General features: G+C 44.4%; 1 protein-coding gene across 3 annotated transcripts in view; it reads right to left on the bottom strand.

The window, feature by feature from the left end:
* LOC127343509 (uncharacterized) overlaps positions 1-14361 on the bottom strand; it is a 30051-nt gene extending 15690 nt beyond the window's left edge. For 2 of the 3 annotated variants that reach the window (XM_051369637.2, XM_071828358.1), the window contains exons 1-7: positions 14176-14361; positions 13766-13928; positions 13580-13664; positions 12953-13055; positions 12777-12861; positions 2382-2465; positions 2190-2293 (exon numbers count right to left, since the gene is read on the bottom strand). In XM_051369637.2, the coding sequence (XP_051225597.1) occupies positions 2190-2293; positions 2382-2465; positions 12777-12861; positions 12953-13055; positions 13580-13664; positions 13766-13882 (578 nt within the window). In that variant the 5' untranslated portion in view covers positions 13883-13928; positions 14176-14361. Of the gene's footprint in view, positions 1-2189; positions 2294-2381; positions 2466-3457; positions 3604-12776; positions 12862-12952; positions 13056-13579; positions 13665-13765; positions 13929-14175 lie in introns of those variants that run through there. The other variant, XM_051369638.2, reaches the window with a different exon arrangement.
* Between the last annotated feature and the right edge of the window lie 3711 nt (positions 14362-18072).

The raw sequence follows: 18072 nt of genomic DNA, 5'->3' as shown, positions 1-18072 counted from the left end.
TCCATTAACCCCACCAGCCATCTTGGCCTTGGTCATCACAGCCTCTACCAGTCCTTCCGTCAACCCTTGGACAACTCCAGCAACACAATCTCTGCTATCACCCTCAAGCTCCTTGCTTGCCATCTACATTTACACACCTCCACCAACAACTACTCTTCAAGTTCCACCACACTTGCGATCGGTTTCACCACCACAACATGCAAACCATTGTTCTCCCCCTAAAACAAAGTCCAAGCAGCAAGCTGCTCTTCTCCTTTGTCTCCAGCACAACAAAACAACATCACACGAACCATGCGATACAAGTTTAGACTCCACTTCTTCCTCTTCCCCTTTGATCCTATCATTTCCTCTGCTGCTTTCCACAATTCTCAACTTGCAGGACATCTTTACCTCTCAATCAGATCCATTCCATTCTCTCCTCTTCTCCTATAAGCAAGCTCTGTTCCCTTCGCTCCTCCATCGCAGCCAACCCAAAACAGCCCCAGCAGCTGCTCCCTCTTGGACTCCTCTTGTCTCTGCTGCAACACAACACCTACAACTTCCTCCTCCTGAAACCGAATCTTGCCCAGCAATACCAAAGCAACTACCTGCTGGGAGCACTCCTGTGTACCTTCACTTGATACCTCAGGCTGCTACAACCCATATCCACAGCCTACCTCTCTTTTTCCCCTTCACCACCACAGCCCAGCACCGCTCCAGCCATTACCACTACAACACAGACGCCCAACTCCTTCACAACCGCCTGCATTTCCTCTTCATTCACCCATCTCTGACCAGATCAGAGGTGCTCCTACACCTCTACTTTCTCCTGGTCCCCAAACTTATTCTCCTCCTCTCCGCACCTCAATTGCACCAGTATAACTAGCTTCTGGAGCAACACCCAGTGCAGACCAACAACCAAACCTCACATGACACCTGAAACATGAGGTGGCTACCGCCAACACAGAGCGACAGGGTGCGGCCTCCCGCCGCGTAGGTGACTACAATGCACCCGGTGTTCTTGAAAACACTAGCTGGACTGGGTGCTGCAGTGGTGGAATGGTGGTGTCTTGGGTTATGACTAGGAGGAGCCTAGCTCTGATATCATGTAGGTTTTGGGGGAAATTTTTTGGATGGGCTGGTCCCTTGGACCTCCACACCCTCTTACATATAGCTCAAGTTAGTCTTACATCTTCACTCATACACTAGAATAATCTAGACACTACTACTACTATACTAACACTTTCTAGAATACTCCAGACTATGCTTATACACTTCATAGCACTCCCCTAGAATATTCTAGACTCTCCTAGGACACTATTACTAATCTACTATACTCAAACAGTCTCCAACCCCTAGAGTACACTAGACTCTACTAGAGTACTACTACTATTACACTAACTCATACTCCAACACTACCCTTATCTCGACTTACCTTAATTTTCTCTTTAACCGTAAGTACTACATACAAGTCAACAACGATAGAAGAAATTGATAGTGCAATAGCCTCCACACCGTTAGCGCTGGCTTTTTATTTTAATCATATCTAGCCTACCCCAACTTGCTTGGGAAAAAGGCTTTGATGTTGTTGTTGTATACCACAGTTAGTGTGATAGAATTGAGAAGGATATCAACAGTCGGGACTGTTAGCGCTGGTTTAGGACACACCACAGGGTGATATATGTTTATATTAATCACAACAAAATCACATAGATAGCAATTCCAGTAGGGGTAAAGGTTGAGTTATCCTTCTCAAGTGTACCACACTTGCAACTTGCAAGAATTCTTAGATCTCTGTCAGTCTAATTCAATGAATATGGATGGAAAGATGAGGAAAGACGAACTAGCAAATGGTGTTACTGTTACTGCAATTTACGAATAACTTTTCATCGGAGAATTCTCACTATAAGTTGGGCTTGATTCAGAAAGCAACTGCAAAATATCTTCAATATATATAATCTCTCGCATGATCGGATCCAAGTCAGTGAAAACTGCTGAACACAAAATTTTCTTTGGAGGGACTGTCGGTGTGTGTTGTACAATTGTGTTTGCAAGAAGAAAGAAAGTACAATGTGCTTTCCATTGATTGAACAAAACACTTTTGGACCATCTTATTATTTCAAAACTTCATGCTGCTTTTTTTACAGCACACCCTTGAATTTTGATACTGTGAAAAGGCTTGATAATTGAAAAAGGAAAGCATTATTCACCTTGCTGGTTTCCTTGTCCTCCGTCCAAGATCGCTGCAAGAAAGAGGTTCTTGCAGTTGACCAGTACATCCTATTTCCTGCACGTTCTTACTATTTGCCTTTTCCTAATATATGAGAGGAAACAGTTCACAATAAAAGTCTGAGATAATTAACAAAAGGAACACTCCAATGTTCGAGTGCAAGGGAGCTTACCTGAGGAACTGAATCAGGACTATCGTCCTCTCCAAAGTTTATACTTCTGTAATAGTCAAAAAGTAACTTGGATACATCCGTGACCTAGAGAAATAAAATAGAAGTTCATGAGCATAGCAGTATATGAAACCTAGACCATCTCCATATGAACAAAAGTAATGCAATGAAAACAGAAAAATTAACTTCTGCCAAGAACAACCTGCAGGGAAATTGATAGAAAGCAGAAAAAAGTTTTTTAAATGACAGATCAAAACTGCAATGTCCAAGTTTACTTTTAACAGTCATTGGGCAAGTGTGACCCTAGGAATTGCTCATCCACCACAGGAATGGACTGGATCACCATATAAATGGAAGTTACATTTTTCCTAGGTAAACATATGAGCTCTGGCGAATCGATATTAAATAAATTGGGAAGCGTCTATTAGGTGCTATTACTCGAGAACATGCTGAGCTTGTGTCTAGATGTATTCAAAAGGTAGAAATAGTTATAAAACCCCAGGAAGGGAGCAGGTACAATGCATCGTAGAGCATTAGGGATTAATGGCATCCCGTTCTCCAGGCGAACACTCAAGCCATAGGATGCCAGTACGGGCCCAAAGCTTGGTTTCTTCCTTGATCAGCCCGAGTAGCGTAGCAGCACGAGCATGGGCACCATTAAAGGTGCAGTTGTTGTGGTTCTTCCACAGCATCCACGAGGTGAGAAGAACCATTGAGGCCTCGCCTTTGCGAAGGTCCTTTGGTGTGCGGGCCATGGCAGAAAGCCACAAGTCGACTAGGAGCTCGCCGAGGCAAGGTGTGCGGAAGGGGAGCTTAATTTGGTTGTATTTGTTTATAATATTAGATAATTGTGTTTTCTTATTGACTGAGAAGTACATGTTCTTCGCCTCCACCTTCATGTATGTCGGGAGCCACACAAATTTCCTCTTCTGGGAAGACGGATGCCTTGATGACCAAGCCGCTTGCGAGATTGCGTCAGAGATATATGCACATGTGCCTAAGCGACTCAGGAAACAGAGGATTCTGGCCACGGCTGTACATAACCATTCTTGGGTCCTCGACATATGTGGGTTGCTTACCTTGAATGAGCTCAACTGGCTGCTGCAGCTCTCGTGCATCGTGTCCCATGTCCAATTCAATGAACAAGCTGATCGTATCATTTGGCTTTGGACACAGAACGGCAACCGCACGGCTCAACCTTCCTAAAGAGCTTCCTTTGAGGGTTCTACCAGATCCAGATACAGAGCTGGGAAGCTTACCTGGAGTTCCTAGGCACCACGGAAGCTCAAGGTTTTCTTCTGGCTTGCTGCCCTCAACAGGTCCTGGACTGCAAGAACATGAAGGTGGCCGGCCTCTATTAGGTGCTATAAGCAAACACAATTCTCTAATATTATATATACTAATATAATTATAAGCAAGTGGATCATAGTCAAAATTCTGGTGAATATTTATCATCATGAATCAACATAATGTTCATGATAACGTTCAACATATATCTAAACAATGTTCTCCCCCGATGTTTTGGCCATATCTCGTAAAATTATGGGTATGTTTGCTTCACATGCGTTGACTTTTTATGTCAGCAGCTGGCACCTGGTTTCATATGTCCATTAACCAATGTTCAGTGTAGGTTAGTTCTCATGACACATGGTCCTGCTGCTTTGCCAATTACCAAACCACATATATAATATACAAAAAAATCTTAGAGAAGTATGCATTGTTAAAAAGGGAGTAGATGTAAGACTGATAAATTATCGCAATGTTATGGTTGTAACCTCTTTAGATTTCTTGGAAGTCAAACTGATATTATACGATGCCAGCAAAAAAACATCGTTCTACCTAGGACATGTCGCTAAGTTGAGCAAGGTTAGGGTGTAATGAAATCCTCTCTCTAGTTTTCAAAAATAGTTTTGAACTGTTTTTTCTTCCACAAATCCAATAAGAGAGCGGGTTCAAGTAAAGTGAATGTTTTGACATCTTGGTTGATCACGTAGAGAAGGTAGAAGCGAGGTAGAAGCAAACAGAACAACATTGCAATAGAATTAGGCTTAAACAGACATGGGAACCAACTTGCATGTTGAGACATCGAAGCCCATCTCAGTCCAGCACTCGAACAATTGTGCGAGGATGTGCCACTGTATATCAATGAGTATAAGAGAAACTTTAGGTCTCTCACGGAATTGTTCAGCATTGTATGAGATGCAACAAAAGATTATTAGAACTATGAAATCAGTGATATGTCGTCGTCGTCTAAGATGAAAGCAAAAAAGAAATTATATGTGACTGTAAGAATTTACGGAAAACCTGAGGTCCATGGAGTATCTCTAAAGTCTAAACCATTTTTTGTGGTCACGTTGAAGCAATTAAGGTCCATAGTTTGATTCTCTAGTGTTTGTGTTGTAGCTGTTTGAGATTGAAACTTATTGGTTAAGGCTTGGAGCTCCAAACCCATTATTTCCAATGAAATAAACCAACGAGTTAACCATAATGAAATAAAAATTCATGAATCCTACATCATTATCTTCAAATTGACTTACTCTTGTGACCAAACTAACATGATATAGTTGTGAAATTTGTGGACTACTCCCTCCATCCACAAATAAGTGTACTTCTAGCTTTTGTACTAAGTCAAACATTTTAAGTTTTGACCAACCGTAGAAAAAAAAGTAGAAACATATATAATGAGCTTTTGGTATAATTTGAAACTACATTTCAAAACGAATCTCGGGATACTAAATTAGTGTCATAAATGCTACTACTTTTTCCTATATATTTGGTTTAAAAAGTTTGACTAAACACAAAACCTAGATGTACACTTATTCGTGGACGGAGGGACTAACTCTTTATTATTTATCAGTGTCTTTGACACATAGGCCTTGAGTCCCTTTCAGGTGACCTTGATACTTTGGTTGACGTGCATTATGACATTGCCTCTATCTCCACTATCGTCTGGTTCATTGTTCTTACGGATTACCTCTATATCCTTCAGACCACATTCATACAAAATGACAGCTAATTCCTATCGAAAGGATTCGACACCCGACTCCAAGGTAGTACCTATAATTCTCTATTATTGTTATATTGATTTTCATATGCTACCTACTTCTCTTATCCTGGACAAAATACTTTGTAAGTGGGTGTCATAGCTTGTGTACAATCCAGTGTTCCGTGAATTTCTACAGAAATAAGAATGAATGGTGAAGAAATTATGTTAGATTAATAATCAGTAAAAATAAGCAATATTTTAACTATCAATAATAGTAATTATTAGTGTTGCACTGGCTCATGCATGAAGATGGGTATGCAATACATTAATTACATGAGCCAACACAATATGGAGAATAATAGTTAAACATTATTGATTGTTTAACAACAGATTCTGTTTGTTGATTAATCTAAGTGCATTCTACCTCGATACTTTTTTAATCAATGAATCATGCTAAAATTCACGGAGAACTGAATAGGACACGAGCTATCACACCCTTTTACATGGGTATATCGTTCAAGATAACAGGACCAAGTTGCATATTAATCAGTGTCAGAACAAATGCATTCTAACTACTAATTTGCATGAGGGTGTAAAATCTATTAGGCAGAAATCACAAATCAGATCTAAACGCCGTAAAATGAAATCCACACTATGATGAACAAACAATGCGAAGATATAGGCAATATCATAATAAAGGAGTACTAATCACACGTCGTTGGAAGTGTACCAACAAACGAGAAGCTTTTCACTGGAGATCTCAATGGCCATGTGGGTACAACTAACATATGGTTTGAGGGTGTGCATGGAGGCTTCAGGTATGGCATGGCGATAGAAACCAAGAGGGTAAAGACATCCTAGAATTTGCGCTTGCCGGCCTATTGTTAGCTAACACCTTCTTTAGGAAGAGGCAATCTCACTTCACCTTTAGCAGTGCCCAACACTCTAGCCAGATTGACTTTGTCCTTCCTAGAAGAATGGATAGGAGGGCTTGCTTGGATTGTAAGGTGACCCCTGGGTGTGTTGTGGCGCAACATAAGCTTGTGGTGGCCGACTTTCGCTTCCACGCTCGTGTGACGTGGGACAAAGGCACCAAAATCACCAGAACAAAGTGGAGGAAGCTCAAAGGTGAAGTGCAACAGACCTTAAGGGAGAAGATGATCACGGAAGGACCATGGGACGAAGAGGATGGTGCAGATAGCATGTAGGTGAAGATGGCAACTTGCATTCGGAAGGTAGCTAGGGAGGTGCTTGAAGTGACAAAGGGTAACAAGCATGAAGCTAAGGACACATGGTGGTGGAATGTGGATGCCCAAAAGGCTATCAAGGAGGAGTGCTACAAGAGTTGGCACCACAATAGAAGCACAAACAACATGGTGAAGTACAAAGAGGCGAAGAAGAATGCAAGGCGAGCCGTGAGTGAAGCAAGGGGCAGATCTATGATGAGCTATATGGCAGACTAGGCACAAAGGAAGGCGAGAAGGATATCTAGAAGATGGTGAAAATTCGTGAGAGGAAGACGAGGGACCTCAACCAAGTTAAATGCATCAAGGATGAGGCTAATCAACTTCCATTGAAAGATAAAGAGATCAAGAACAGATGGAGGGGTACTTTGATGGGTTATTCAATGATGGGAATGGGATCAATATGCCTAAGTTGGATGACACTAACAATCGTTTCGTGCGACAGCTTGAGGTTAAGGATGCCCTTAAAAGGATGAAAGGATGAAAGGCCCTTGGTCCTGATGATGTTCCAATTGAAGTGTGGAGAAGCCTTGGAGACGTGGCAATAGTATGGCTAACTAAGATATTCAATCACATTTTTCAGTCAAACAAGATGCCCGAAGAGTGGAGAAAAAGCATATTAATACATATCTTCAAGAATAAGGAGATATTTAGAGTTGTACTAATTACCGAGGAATTAAGCTTATGAGACATACTATGAAACTTTGGGAGAGTCATTGAGCATCACTTGAGGAGTAAAGAATCTAACTAACAACCAATTCAGTTTTATGCCCGAGTGATCGACATCGACTACAGAGGCGATTTTTTTACTTTGCCAACTTATGGAGAGGTATAGGAGCAGAAGGACCTACATATGGTCTTCGTAGACTTGGAGAAGGAATATGACAAGATATCAAGGACAGTCATGTGGTGGGCGCCAGAGAAACACAAAGTTCCAACAAAGTGCATAACCCTCATAAGACATATGTATGATAATGTTGTGACAAGTGTTTACGCAGGTGATAGTGAGACTAATACCTTCCCAATCACGGTAGGACTACATCAAGGGTTATCCTTGAGCCCATACATGTTTTCCTTAGTGATGGATGAGGTGACAAAGATATACAAGGAGATATTCCTTGGTGTATGCTCTTTGTTGATGATGTGGTGCTAGTGGATAAAACCAGGGTTGGCGTAAATATGAAGTTAAAGCTATGGACGCAGACTTCAAAATCGAAGGGGTTTAGAATTAGTAGGATCAAGACCGAGTACTTGCAATGCGACTTTAGCGGTGTTACGTGTGAAGACGGAGATGTTAGTTTAGAAGGACAAATAGTGCCTAAGAGGGACACCTTTCGATGCTTGGGGTCAATGCTACAAAGCAATGGTGATATCAATGAAGATGTTTGTCACAGGATCAAGGCAAGATGGATGAAGTGGCGACAAGCATCTGGCATCCTATTTGACAAGAATGGCCCATAAAAGCTAAAAGGTAAGTTCTATAGGACAGCAATTAGACCGGCGATGCTATACGAAGCGGAATGTTGGCCCGCTAAAAGACAACACATGCAACAAATGAGTGTTCCGGAGATGTGCATGCTACGGTGGATGTGGCCATACAAGAAAGGAACGGATTAGGAACGAGGTAATCCGTGATAGGCTAGGGGTGGCACCGATCGACAAGGAGCTAATTCAACACCGACTAAGGTGGTTTGGTCATATCCAAGAGTGGAATTCTAAGGAGTACGGGAAATACAAGGAGGGGCCGAGGACGACCAAAGTTAACATGGGTGGAGGTGATAAAAAGACTCTCAAGGGACTGGAATGTCCCAATAGATTTGTCTCTTTGATAGGACCGTTTGGAAATCAGCGATCCATGTGCCAAAATCTTAGTTCAATTGTTCTTTTTTCTCTTTCCTTGTTTTGGTTTCCTTATGTTTCCGTTAGGTTTCATATCTAGCCTACCCCAACTTGCTTGGAAAAAAGGCTTTGATGTTGTTATACTAATCACACGTCAAATTCAAGTATCATGGTCACCCAGCGGAGCCAATGACCAAACATCTGCTACGCATATGTCGATGACACAGATAAAAAGGAAATAGTTCGTGAATTTTGTAACTATGGCATGTCAATGACCATGCAGATTCCAAGAAGCATATCAATTTTAAAATAGTTATATATGATGCGTGAGTATTTTTTTCATTATGGTTAATGTCATTGTTGTTTTATAGGAAAAATGGTTTCAAAGCTCTAGGCCTGTCTACTCTCAATCTACTCTATTCTGTAACTCACATTAGTCTCAGATGACAACCATATATCATTGTTCTGTCTACTTTGTTCTCTACCTATTCGACCAAGATGCCAAAAAATTTACAATACATCCAGAGTTAAACTCATTCTCTAATCAGATGTGTGGAAAAATATCTAGTCAACAAATATTTGTTAAAACTCCAAAGGATTTCATTCCACATTAAACTTGCTCTCCAAGCAGCACGTCCTAGCTGGAACAATAATAGCTTTAGGTGGTGTCGTATAATACCAGTTGGACTTCCAAAAACCCAATGGGTTATAACCTTAATCTTAAAATTATTAGTGAAGCATTTGTTTACTTCTTTGCTAACAGTTATAGCATGCATGCCTATGTTGTTCATATGATATATGAGGTTTTAGAGTGGTAAAGAAGTGTTGGACATCATATGGGCTGCATCCTATCTAGCAGTTTGTCTACCTATTTTGGCCCATGTGGCCCATTAACCCAAGTGACATGGGATAGTATATAAGCTAAGGTTGGTCTGTGAGAAACCCTAAGAAAGAACACAACAGCTGCTGGCTGCCTCAAGGTCAAACACCCTTCCTCTTCTACATGGTAGCAGAGCCAGCGGCAGTGGTGGCAGTGTCGGCGACAACCAGGGCGACGATGATGGTGCTCCTGTTGTTGCATCTTTGAGGGGCAAGCATGGGTTAGTGTGGGATCTCCTGCATGTGGCAGCAGATCCAAAGGAGGTTGAAAGAAGTTGTGCTTGTGGTTAAGTTGTGTTGTTGTGATTGGAGATGGCGAAGGATCTGGCCGGGCCAAGGTGCTTGACAATCTGGCCAACTTGTTGGCTGCCAAGACAGCAAATGGGGCATCTTCTGCTACTTATGGGGAAGGCAGGCAGCCAGACCCACATGGGGAGATGCAATATAAGCTTGATCTCATGCCAAATGAGATCAAGCTGGATGGGTTTGGAAGGGGACGTTGATTCTGAGGACAAGTCGATGGAAGAGTACGTGTTAGGAAAGGTTCTTGAGCCTAAAGACAAGGAGGAGCGGGAGTGGAAGAGATGGAATGCTACAGATTCAATAGTTCTCACTTGGCTGCTGAATTCTTTGACACTTGTTGTTGCACTGTTGCAGCGTGGAAGCGCTCTCCACATCAATAGAGATATGGAATGCCCCATCAAAAATGTAGTCGGTCAAGAAAAATGCCATGCTGGTCTCTCAAATTGAAGACACAATACACAATTTAACTCAAGGTGAAAAATCAGTGATGACAAATGTAGGAGAGTTGAGACGTGCATGGGAAGACCTGGATCACCTTGCCCCCTTGGTGTTGCCTCATTCTGAATGTGTGGAAGCAATGAAGAAGTGGATTGAGGACAGAAGGGTGATGAAATTTTTGAAGTGGCTGAATCTTGCATTTGAGGGCTGCGCTAATGCATCTTCCTCCATTGTCTACACCAGAAGAGGCCATTGCAGCCATGGCACAAGAAGTAACTAGGCTGAAACAAATGAAGAAAATGGAGGCAGTACATAAACCAGCTTATGTGTCAAATAGGCAGGAGACATGTGATTGCCACAATGTGGGAAAAAGGGCATCAAAGTCATAATTATCTAGCTCCAAGACACGACCATGTAAGGGGGTATGGCCAAGGAAATTTTCATGGGAGTTAGAGGCAGGAATGTAGGGTATTCCAACTATCAAGTGAGTGCTAGAGAAAATATGTCAGCCATGGATAAAGGTTAAGGACAATCTAGTTCAAGCTAGAGGGAAGTGAAAAAACATATTTGAGTGCTATATTTAAAGGGCTTGACCAGCCACTAAATATTGCTGGTCAAGAGGGGGAGAGTGCAAGTAGCATCACTGCAAGCAGCTCTCCTCATGGACAACAACAGAAACCTCTAATTGTTGGGTCTATACCACTCGTTGTACCAAAATTGCCACATGCTAGAAGTTGGCCAAAACCAAATGAAGAGCAGAATCTTCGTGTGTACTACGGAGACCAAGGATAGAAGAACGGGGCACCATGCAGAATCTTCGTGTGTACTACTCACTATTTAGAGGTGAGTAGTCCACATTGAAAATCCAAGTTTCATGAAGAGGTGAGGCCAATTACAACCGAAGAACCCGATTTCAAATGCTAGCGTGCAAGGACAAAATATGTGAAGCCAACATCCCAAAGTCATACAAGATTAGGTCAACATATCGGGCGATATATCATGAATGTTATCAGGAAAATTATAACCTGAATTTTTAGTACGACTCACTTGATTTTTGTTGTATTAGTACGACTAAGGTCAATTTTGTTGTACTCGTACATTAAAGGTGGATGCTTCATAATCTGCTACACCCCCAATTTCATTTTCGCGCCGGCGCGGCCCAAGAACTTATCCGGCACCGCCGGCCGAAACAAACCCACGGGGAGGCTAGCGGGGGCGCCGGATGTGCGCAAGTTGGCGGGAAGAAGGGTGCAAGGGACCAGTCGTCTTCCTTCTCGCCTTCCGCGCCGCTTCAACATCCTTCGCGTCTGCTCGCCTTCATCACCTGCTCGTCTTCAGCGCCTGCAGTGGCTGCAGTGGCTGCAGGCATTGACGCGTCTCGTCGATGGGGCACGTGTCGCGGGGGGCGGCGGCATCATCATCCGCGGCGTGTGGGCTCCTTCTCCTCTCCACGGCCACCTGCAGCCGAAGCGTGAGACGCGCTAGTGGACGTCACCGCTGGAGTACAGGTCGACGGCGCTCCAGCTGAAGGTTGAGGAGGATCCGACGGATTTTCCGGGCCAGCGGATCGCCGAGCGGGCCTCGTTCCAGGAAACAGACGAGTACCTCGAACAGTGGTCCGCGTTGGAAAACCACCTCTGCCGGATCATCAAGCTGGACACGGGGACGGTAGCCGAGGCTGCAGCTACTACGCGCCGCCAAAGCATGAGCCCAACGACGACGAGCAGGACTACATAGCGGCGATGTACCGACGCCTAGGCATCGGCGGTGGCCACCAATAGTTTTAGGGATTTTTATAAATTACCCGAACTTTGTATGAAATCGCCCAAAATATCTATGAAATCGCTAGTTTTTTTATCAAATCTAAAATTTGAAAATTTTGTTATGGGGAGCGTGGCTGGGAGTTAACCGGCCCCCAATCTCACATTTTAGCTGGCCGTCCCCCATACGGCCCAAAATACGGCTGCACCGGACGCCGCATGGGGGCACGAGTGAAGATGCTCTTAGTCTGCGAACTTCGTAACTATGCCATGGCAAAAGACCATGCAGATTCCCAGAAGCATATCAATTGTTGTAACCGATCCCAAAACATTCCTCGTCAATTGCCATCAGTTCATATGTCCTCTTACGGTGAACAGGGCAAGTCCCATATTATTTAACGTCAATTCATATGGTCATCCGTGAACAGAGCAATTCTTAGGCTTGCACCTTGCAGGTTCCTTGCATGTGACCAGTGACTAGTCCAGAAAAAAGGCAGTAATGACCAAGATAAGAACTATCGAAACTAAACTAGTGTTTCTAGTAGTGGTATAGATTTTCTCAGAGGAAGTACTACTATATAAATAAATAGAATGCAAGCTTGCTAAACTGTGAGCTCATCTTGACTTCCTTATCCTCAGGGAATATTTAGTTATTTACAGATTGTGTTTGCCTGGCAATATAGAAATTTGGTAAGAAGTGAGCCTAGCTCATTCGGTTAGGGAAGAGGATGTACAACCCAGCCACCCAGGTTCAAGTCAAGTCCCCACGGATCCAGAATTGGGTTTTTATTATTTAAAAAAAAAACACTGTAGGGGATTCCCCTACCGTATTCCTTTCAAAAAAAATATAGAAATTTGGTGGGTATTTGATCTAGCTTTCTAGCTGCTTTACTATGAAAGTTCAATGCATATTTTGATTACCTACAAACATTTACAGAATAGGCTTTACCTTAACCCATTCATCACAAAATTCCCAAATTGGTGGGCGGTATAGATTCACATGACCATCAGCAGTGCAAACAGCAAGCAAACAACTGAAATAATTGTTCATATAAACAAGAAAAAGTTAGGCTACAAACGTTACTTCAAAAAGTTAGCTTTAAATGCCACTAAAATTATATGTACCCGGAATTAGGTGCAAATCCTGGCTGAGACCATGAAATAGACCGTGCACATGGTTCAGTATCACGCACTAAGAAAGTGGGGACTAAACATGGTTGAAAGAGATCTGCATATGTTGAGAATTGAACATTTCAGATCAAGCAAAGAGCTGCTAATTTTGAATTCTCATAGAGTAGCTGATTACTTAAATTGTTAGTAATCGTTGAACAACTATTGTCTGAAATGTTTCTGGCTTTTCCATTCATTTAGAATAGCATATACTAGCAATATCTGCAATGTTAATATTGGGAAGAAGCTTCTGATTACAGTGATTAAACTAAATCTTTATTGATACTTGCAAAATAAAATAAAAATGTATCTTAATCAACATCGTCCTTTGAGCTTGGCCCTCCCTCCACCTTCTCAGCCAAATATCTCACTGAGTGTGCCAATTTAAAACTTCAAACTTCCCAGTGTCTCAGAACTAACAAAATAGCTTGAACTTTCACAGGCATTTAGTATTGAGGATATCAAAATTAAAGTTATATTTCGCTTTATTACGTCTGTCAAATTTCATGAGTAGCATGCTAACATTTATTATACAACGAAAGGAACAGAGCACAACACGTGTGTTTTCCTGAAGACCAATACCTTCTCGTTTAACCACTCCAATGGGGAAAGGTTCGCTAGCACGAAGCAAGACAAATTCACGAGGTCCCTCAAGTGCTGCTGGATTCTGTATTGAAAACATGATGAATGGATGGTCAATCCGATAGAGGAGCTGAAGTATGGTAATGCCCGCAGGCAAGTGCCGTAGGTTGATGAAACTGCACATACCAGGATGGTGACAATGTGACCAGAGGCAACAGCCACCAAGTTCTCGTTTGACCAGGCGATGGCGTTCGGATAGGACGGGGAAGCAATCAGCGTAGCGGACTGGTAATGTGGAGCCATGGCGCACAAGGATTGAAGCACTCTTAGATCAAACGCAAGCTACAATCTGCAAAACCAACGCCACACGAATACATGATCTATGAGACTCAAGTTAACCTTATTTCAGTCATTCAGTGCCAGACGTGACATTCCAGGATCATGTATAGTTACTTTTTCAATCTGAAAACTAGAAAGGTGGAAACAGTATGCTATATGAAACTGCGTCAATATTAAGCTACCACAACTCCGACGGCGACCAGGCATCCCGAGAACAAAATCGAAAGGAATTCCGCCGCACGAGTAATCGGATTCACCGAAACAAGGATTTCGGGGATTCCCCTTAATCCGAGAGCATGGTGTTCTCCGGCATACAACGGCGGCAAGGCTAAGGGGGGTGGCGGCGAGGAAGCGCCGCAGTTAGCCGGCGGCGGTGTCAAGGGTTTCGACGACTGAGAGCGTGGGGGGGGCGGGTGAACAGAGATTTGACACGTGCGATTCAATCGGACGGATCTCGATCCTCCTCACACCAATATGCGTCCTATATAAATATAAATAGATTTAAAAGGGAAACATTTCTATACGAGTATATTATATCAAAACAAAGTATAAAATAGTGCTAAGGACGCCAGGACGTCACGAGGGCACACCCCACCACACGGCGTGGCAATGATCGTGTATGTGCGGATCGGCACAATGTAGCAAAACCTCAACTCGAAAAAAAAAAAAACAAAGTATAAAATATATACGAAAAAAATAATTAAATTCTTGTCTTATCTTACAAAAATTTAAGGAAAAGTGATTGAGCAATATGTTTTTCCTTTTTATTTATAAGATCTTTTAGATTTAGCAAGTTTTATTTTTTCCCTAAAAAACAAGTTTTATATTTTCTGTTTACCAAAAGAAATTTTCCCAATGCTAAACAGCCCTCCTCATGCCAAACGGTCGAACTTCACGCATCGCAGTCATGCACTGTTGGGGAAAAAGCTTCATATAGCACAAGAAAGAGCACGTGGCACAAAGCATGGGCGTACGAACAGGGTGAAATTCTTTGAAATTTCTTCACTACACCTAGTCTACTGCTTCAGAACATGGCCCAATTGGCCTTTTTCCAGATCGAAGAACGTCTGCTAGGGTGCGTCGAGGCTATCCCGCTTCTCTCTCGACTCTCTCTAGACTAGACGGAAAGGGGAAATGAAGCTAGACCTAATTTCGTTGTTGGCCGCCTCGCTCGCCTCCTCGCCCCATCTTTGATTTCCCCTGCAGGTTCCATCCCCTCGCCAGCGCGGTCGCTCCCCAGTTCTAGCTTCTGGCTGCCCAGGTGTAGAGGCGCTCGGCCCAGGCAAGACCAGAGCAAGAGCAATGTTGGCTGCAGCAGGCCAGCAGGTGTGCTCTTTGCCACTTTGTGCCCCAAAAATTCCCAATACAGCTAGTGAATACTGAATAGAAGATTGGTTGTTTCTCCGTCAAATCTATGTACGGCAACCTGTGGCAAGGGGTGACGGTGGCATTCGGTAAAGATCTTTAGAAAGTTGCAGTGCCCTTAAAAATTAAAATTTTCTTGTGGAGTTAGCTTTAGATAAGCTCCCCTCCAACAGCTAAAGTGTGATTCGCCACGGCCAAGTTCGCTTGGAGTGTGCTTCCCCAAATGATGGGGTGCAATTGGCGATCGGTGAATTTTGCCCAATTTCACCATATTCTGTCTAGCTTAGTCGGGTCACCGCGACGTTTATTGTGGGTGTTGTTTCAGGCCCAATCTTGGGCCGTGGCAGATTAGAAATAAGCTTTCTATCGAGAAGAAACTCATTAATGACCCGGAGCTCCCGCCGAGGGCGCTTGCAGTCCCTTCAAGTGTGATGCGTTCCGCCGCACCTCACGCACTTGGTGTCATTTTCGCACTGCGAGGCGATGTGATCTTCTTCCCCACAATTGTAGCAGCAACCATGCAGTGCAGCCGGGATTCGACCCGCGGGGTGCGGCCTCGCCGACGGCAAGATCCGCAGCGGATGTCGCCACTCCACCCGCCGAGGCGGCGGCGGTTGCTCGCGGTTGTGTGCGTGTCGTCGTGGTGGAACGGCAGATGTCATGGAATGGCTTAAGTTGGGGCCGAATGTACGCTTGAGGATCCGCGTGAGGGTAAGGTTAAGAGGAAAAGAGAGATTGAACTCAAGATTTTATTGATGAACTTGGCAAAGGGCCAGAGGTTGAAGATGTACGGCTACAAGACCTTCACCTATTCGCTACTGAACGGATCTCTCCCGCGCAGGGGTGTACCTCCTCTCCTTATATAGGGGAGAGGTGGCTTACAAAGGAAGAAACCCTAATGGCATCTTTGATGACCTAAGGTACTTTATAAAGCTTCTTTGGCCCTGGTGACAATGCTCATGTCTTTACTCAGAGGCTGGTGACCTCGTCCGGTTTCTTTAATGTCATCCTCTGCTTTGACGTCAGGGCTTCGTTTTTAGCTGAAGTGCTTCGCTCATCTTGTCCATTAGTCCTTGAGGAATCTTTGACCGAAGTGCCGACATGCTACAGTTGAGCCTACGCCGGATCTCTGGTACCTTTACCTGCGAGCTCCGGTATCTTTGCCTTGGTAGCAAAAACTCTCCTGCTCCCCGTACTCCGGCATACCCCTCCTGGGATACCGGATTGTACCGGTTTAGCATTGTTAAGCTTAATCTCAGGATCCGGATTAATCTATAATCCGGTACACAAATGACTAAACATGGCATATTTGCCATAGTCTTGGCCTACCGGGGGCCATCCCCCGACATTAGTCCCCGAAGTTGGTGTGATCTGGCGGATTTATCCGACAGACCATGCCAGGTTCCTAAACCGATCGTACCGGATTAATCATTCCGGTTTCCATTTATACTCAACCGGTGTCATATCAGATTCATACCGTCAAACCGGATTCCTCGAAACCCTTCCGGCTTCTTTCCGACGGTCTTCGTCATTAAGTTCTCCTCGGCGAAGTCGAGAATATCTCAATTTTCGTGCCTGTCAGTGACATGCGCACTGTAACTGGTATGGCAGTGTCAGTGGGGGTCAAATCCCTCGTCTCCTGCGCGTATTAAATGTGCCGCGTACGATCCATGTGGCCTCCCGTGTGGCCGCTTGAGAAACGCGTGTATCTCAGCGCCACGTGGTGGCCCACCAGTTGAAGAGGCACGGGCCGAGAGGTTTTCGGCCCGTTAAGCCCTTCGTCTATAAAAGGGGGCGATGGTTCCTTCTCTTCTTCTTCAATCTCATTCTCGCAACCTCCGGCGCTCTGCCTCTCAAATCTCTGCGCCGCCGCTCGCCGCCGAAACGCTCCCCTCTGGCGAACTCTCGCTGCGCGACCGCGGGGGCTGGACCACCCAACTCAGGCCCTCCCCATTTCTTGCTTGCGCCACCCTCTTTCTCTCTGACGTACACCACCTCTGGAGCTCCCGCGCCGCCGCTTGCCACCGGAGACAACTCCTACAATGAACTTCTGCAGCGCGGCCGTGGGGAACCTTCGCCGCCCATTTACGGTTAGTACATCTTGATCTGTTGCAATCTTCTTCCTCTCTGTTCTACGTGTTCTTCACCACTGTGGTAGATTTATTCATATCGTTTCCTTTCTTTTTCTCTTGTTTCTAGATCTTCGCAAGCGAGTAGGAGTTGCGAAAGTTGTTGTTAGGTAGCGCCCATAACTTAGAGAAATGGCTTCCGAAGAACCCGGTATGGAGCTTTCTAGTAGCACCCAGTTTAGTGAAGAGCCCGAGATCTCTTTGGGTGAAGAAGAAGCCGTAAATCAAGAAACCGACGGGCTGGAGGAGGAGCTCGACAGGCCGGATAAACAAGCTGACGGACCGAATCAAGGTATCGGTCCCAACCACGCGGCGTACACGCGCGGCACTTGGAGGGGCTCCGATGTGAGCCGGGCTGAGATTAACTGGTTATACCGGTCCCAGAGGACACCGGCAGAGGTGTTCTGCCGGATTCCTGGCGGCGAGCGTGAGCCTGCGCCCCGCCCAGGTGAAGTGGTAGTTTTCACCGCCCATTTTGAGCACGGTTTCGGTCTCCCAGCGTCGGACTTCTTCCAACGCTTCCTTGACTTCTACAAACTCCAACCTCACCATCTTCCTGGCAACGCCATCTTATACCTCTCTTCCTTTGTCTCTTTCATGGAAGGATTTGTCGGTCTCTGGCCCACTACCGAGACCTTCGCTAAATTTTACAACCTCCGG

This window comes from Lolium perenne, chromosome 3 (genome assembly GCF_019359855.2).
Source record: "Lolium perenne isolate Kyuss_39 chromosome 3, Kyuss_2.0, whole genome shotgun sequence".
NCBI classification, from domain to species: Eukaryota; Viridiplantae; Streptophyta; class Magnoliopsida; order Poales; family Poaceae; genus Lolium; species Lolium perenne.
The sequence above is the reverse complement of the archived record's forward strand: the minus strand, read 5'-3'. Positions and strand labels throughout refer to the sequence as shown.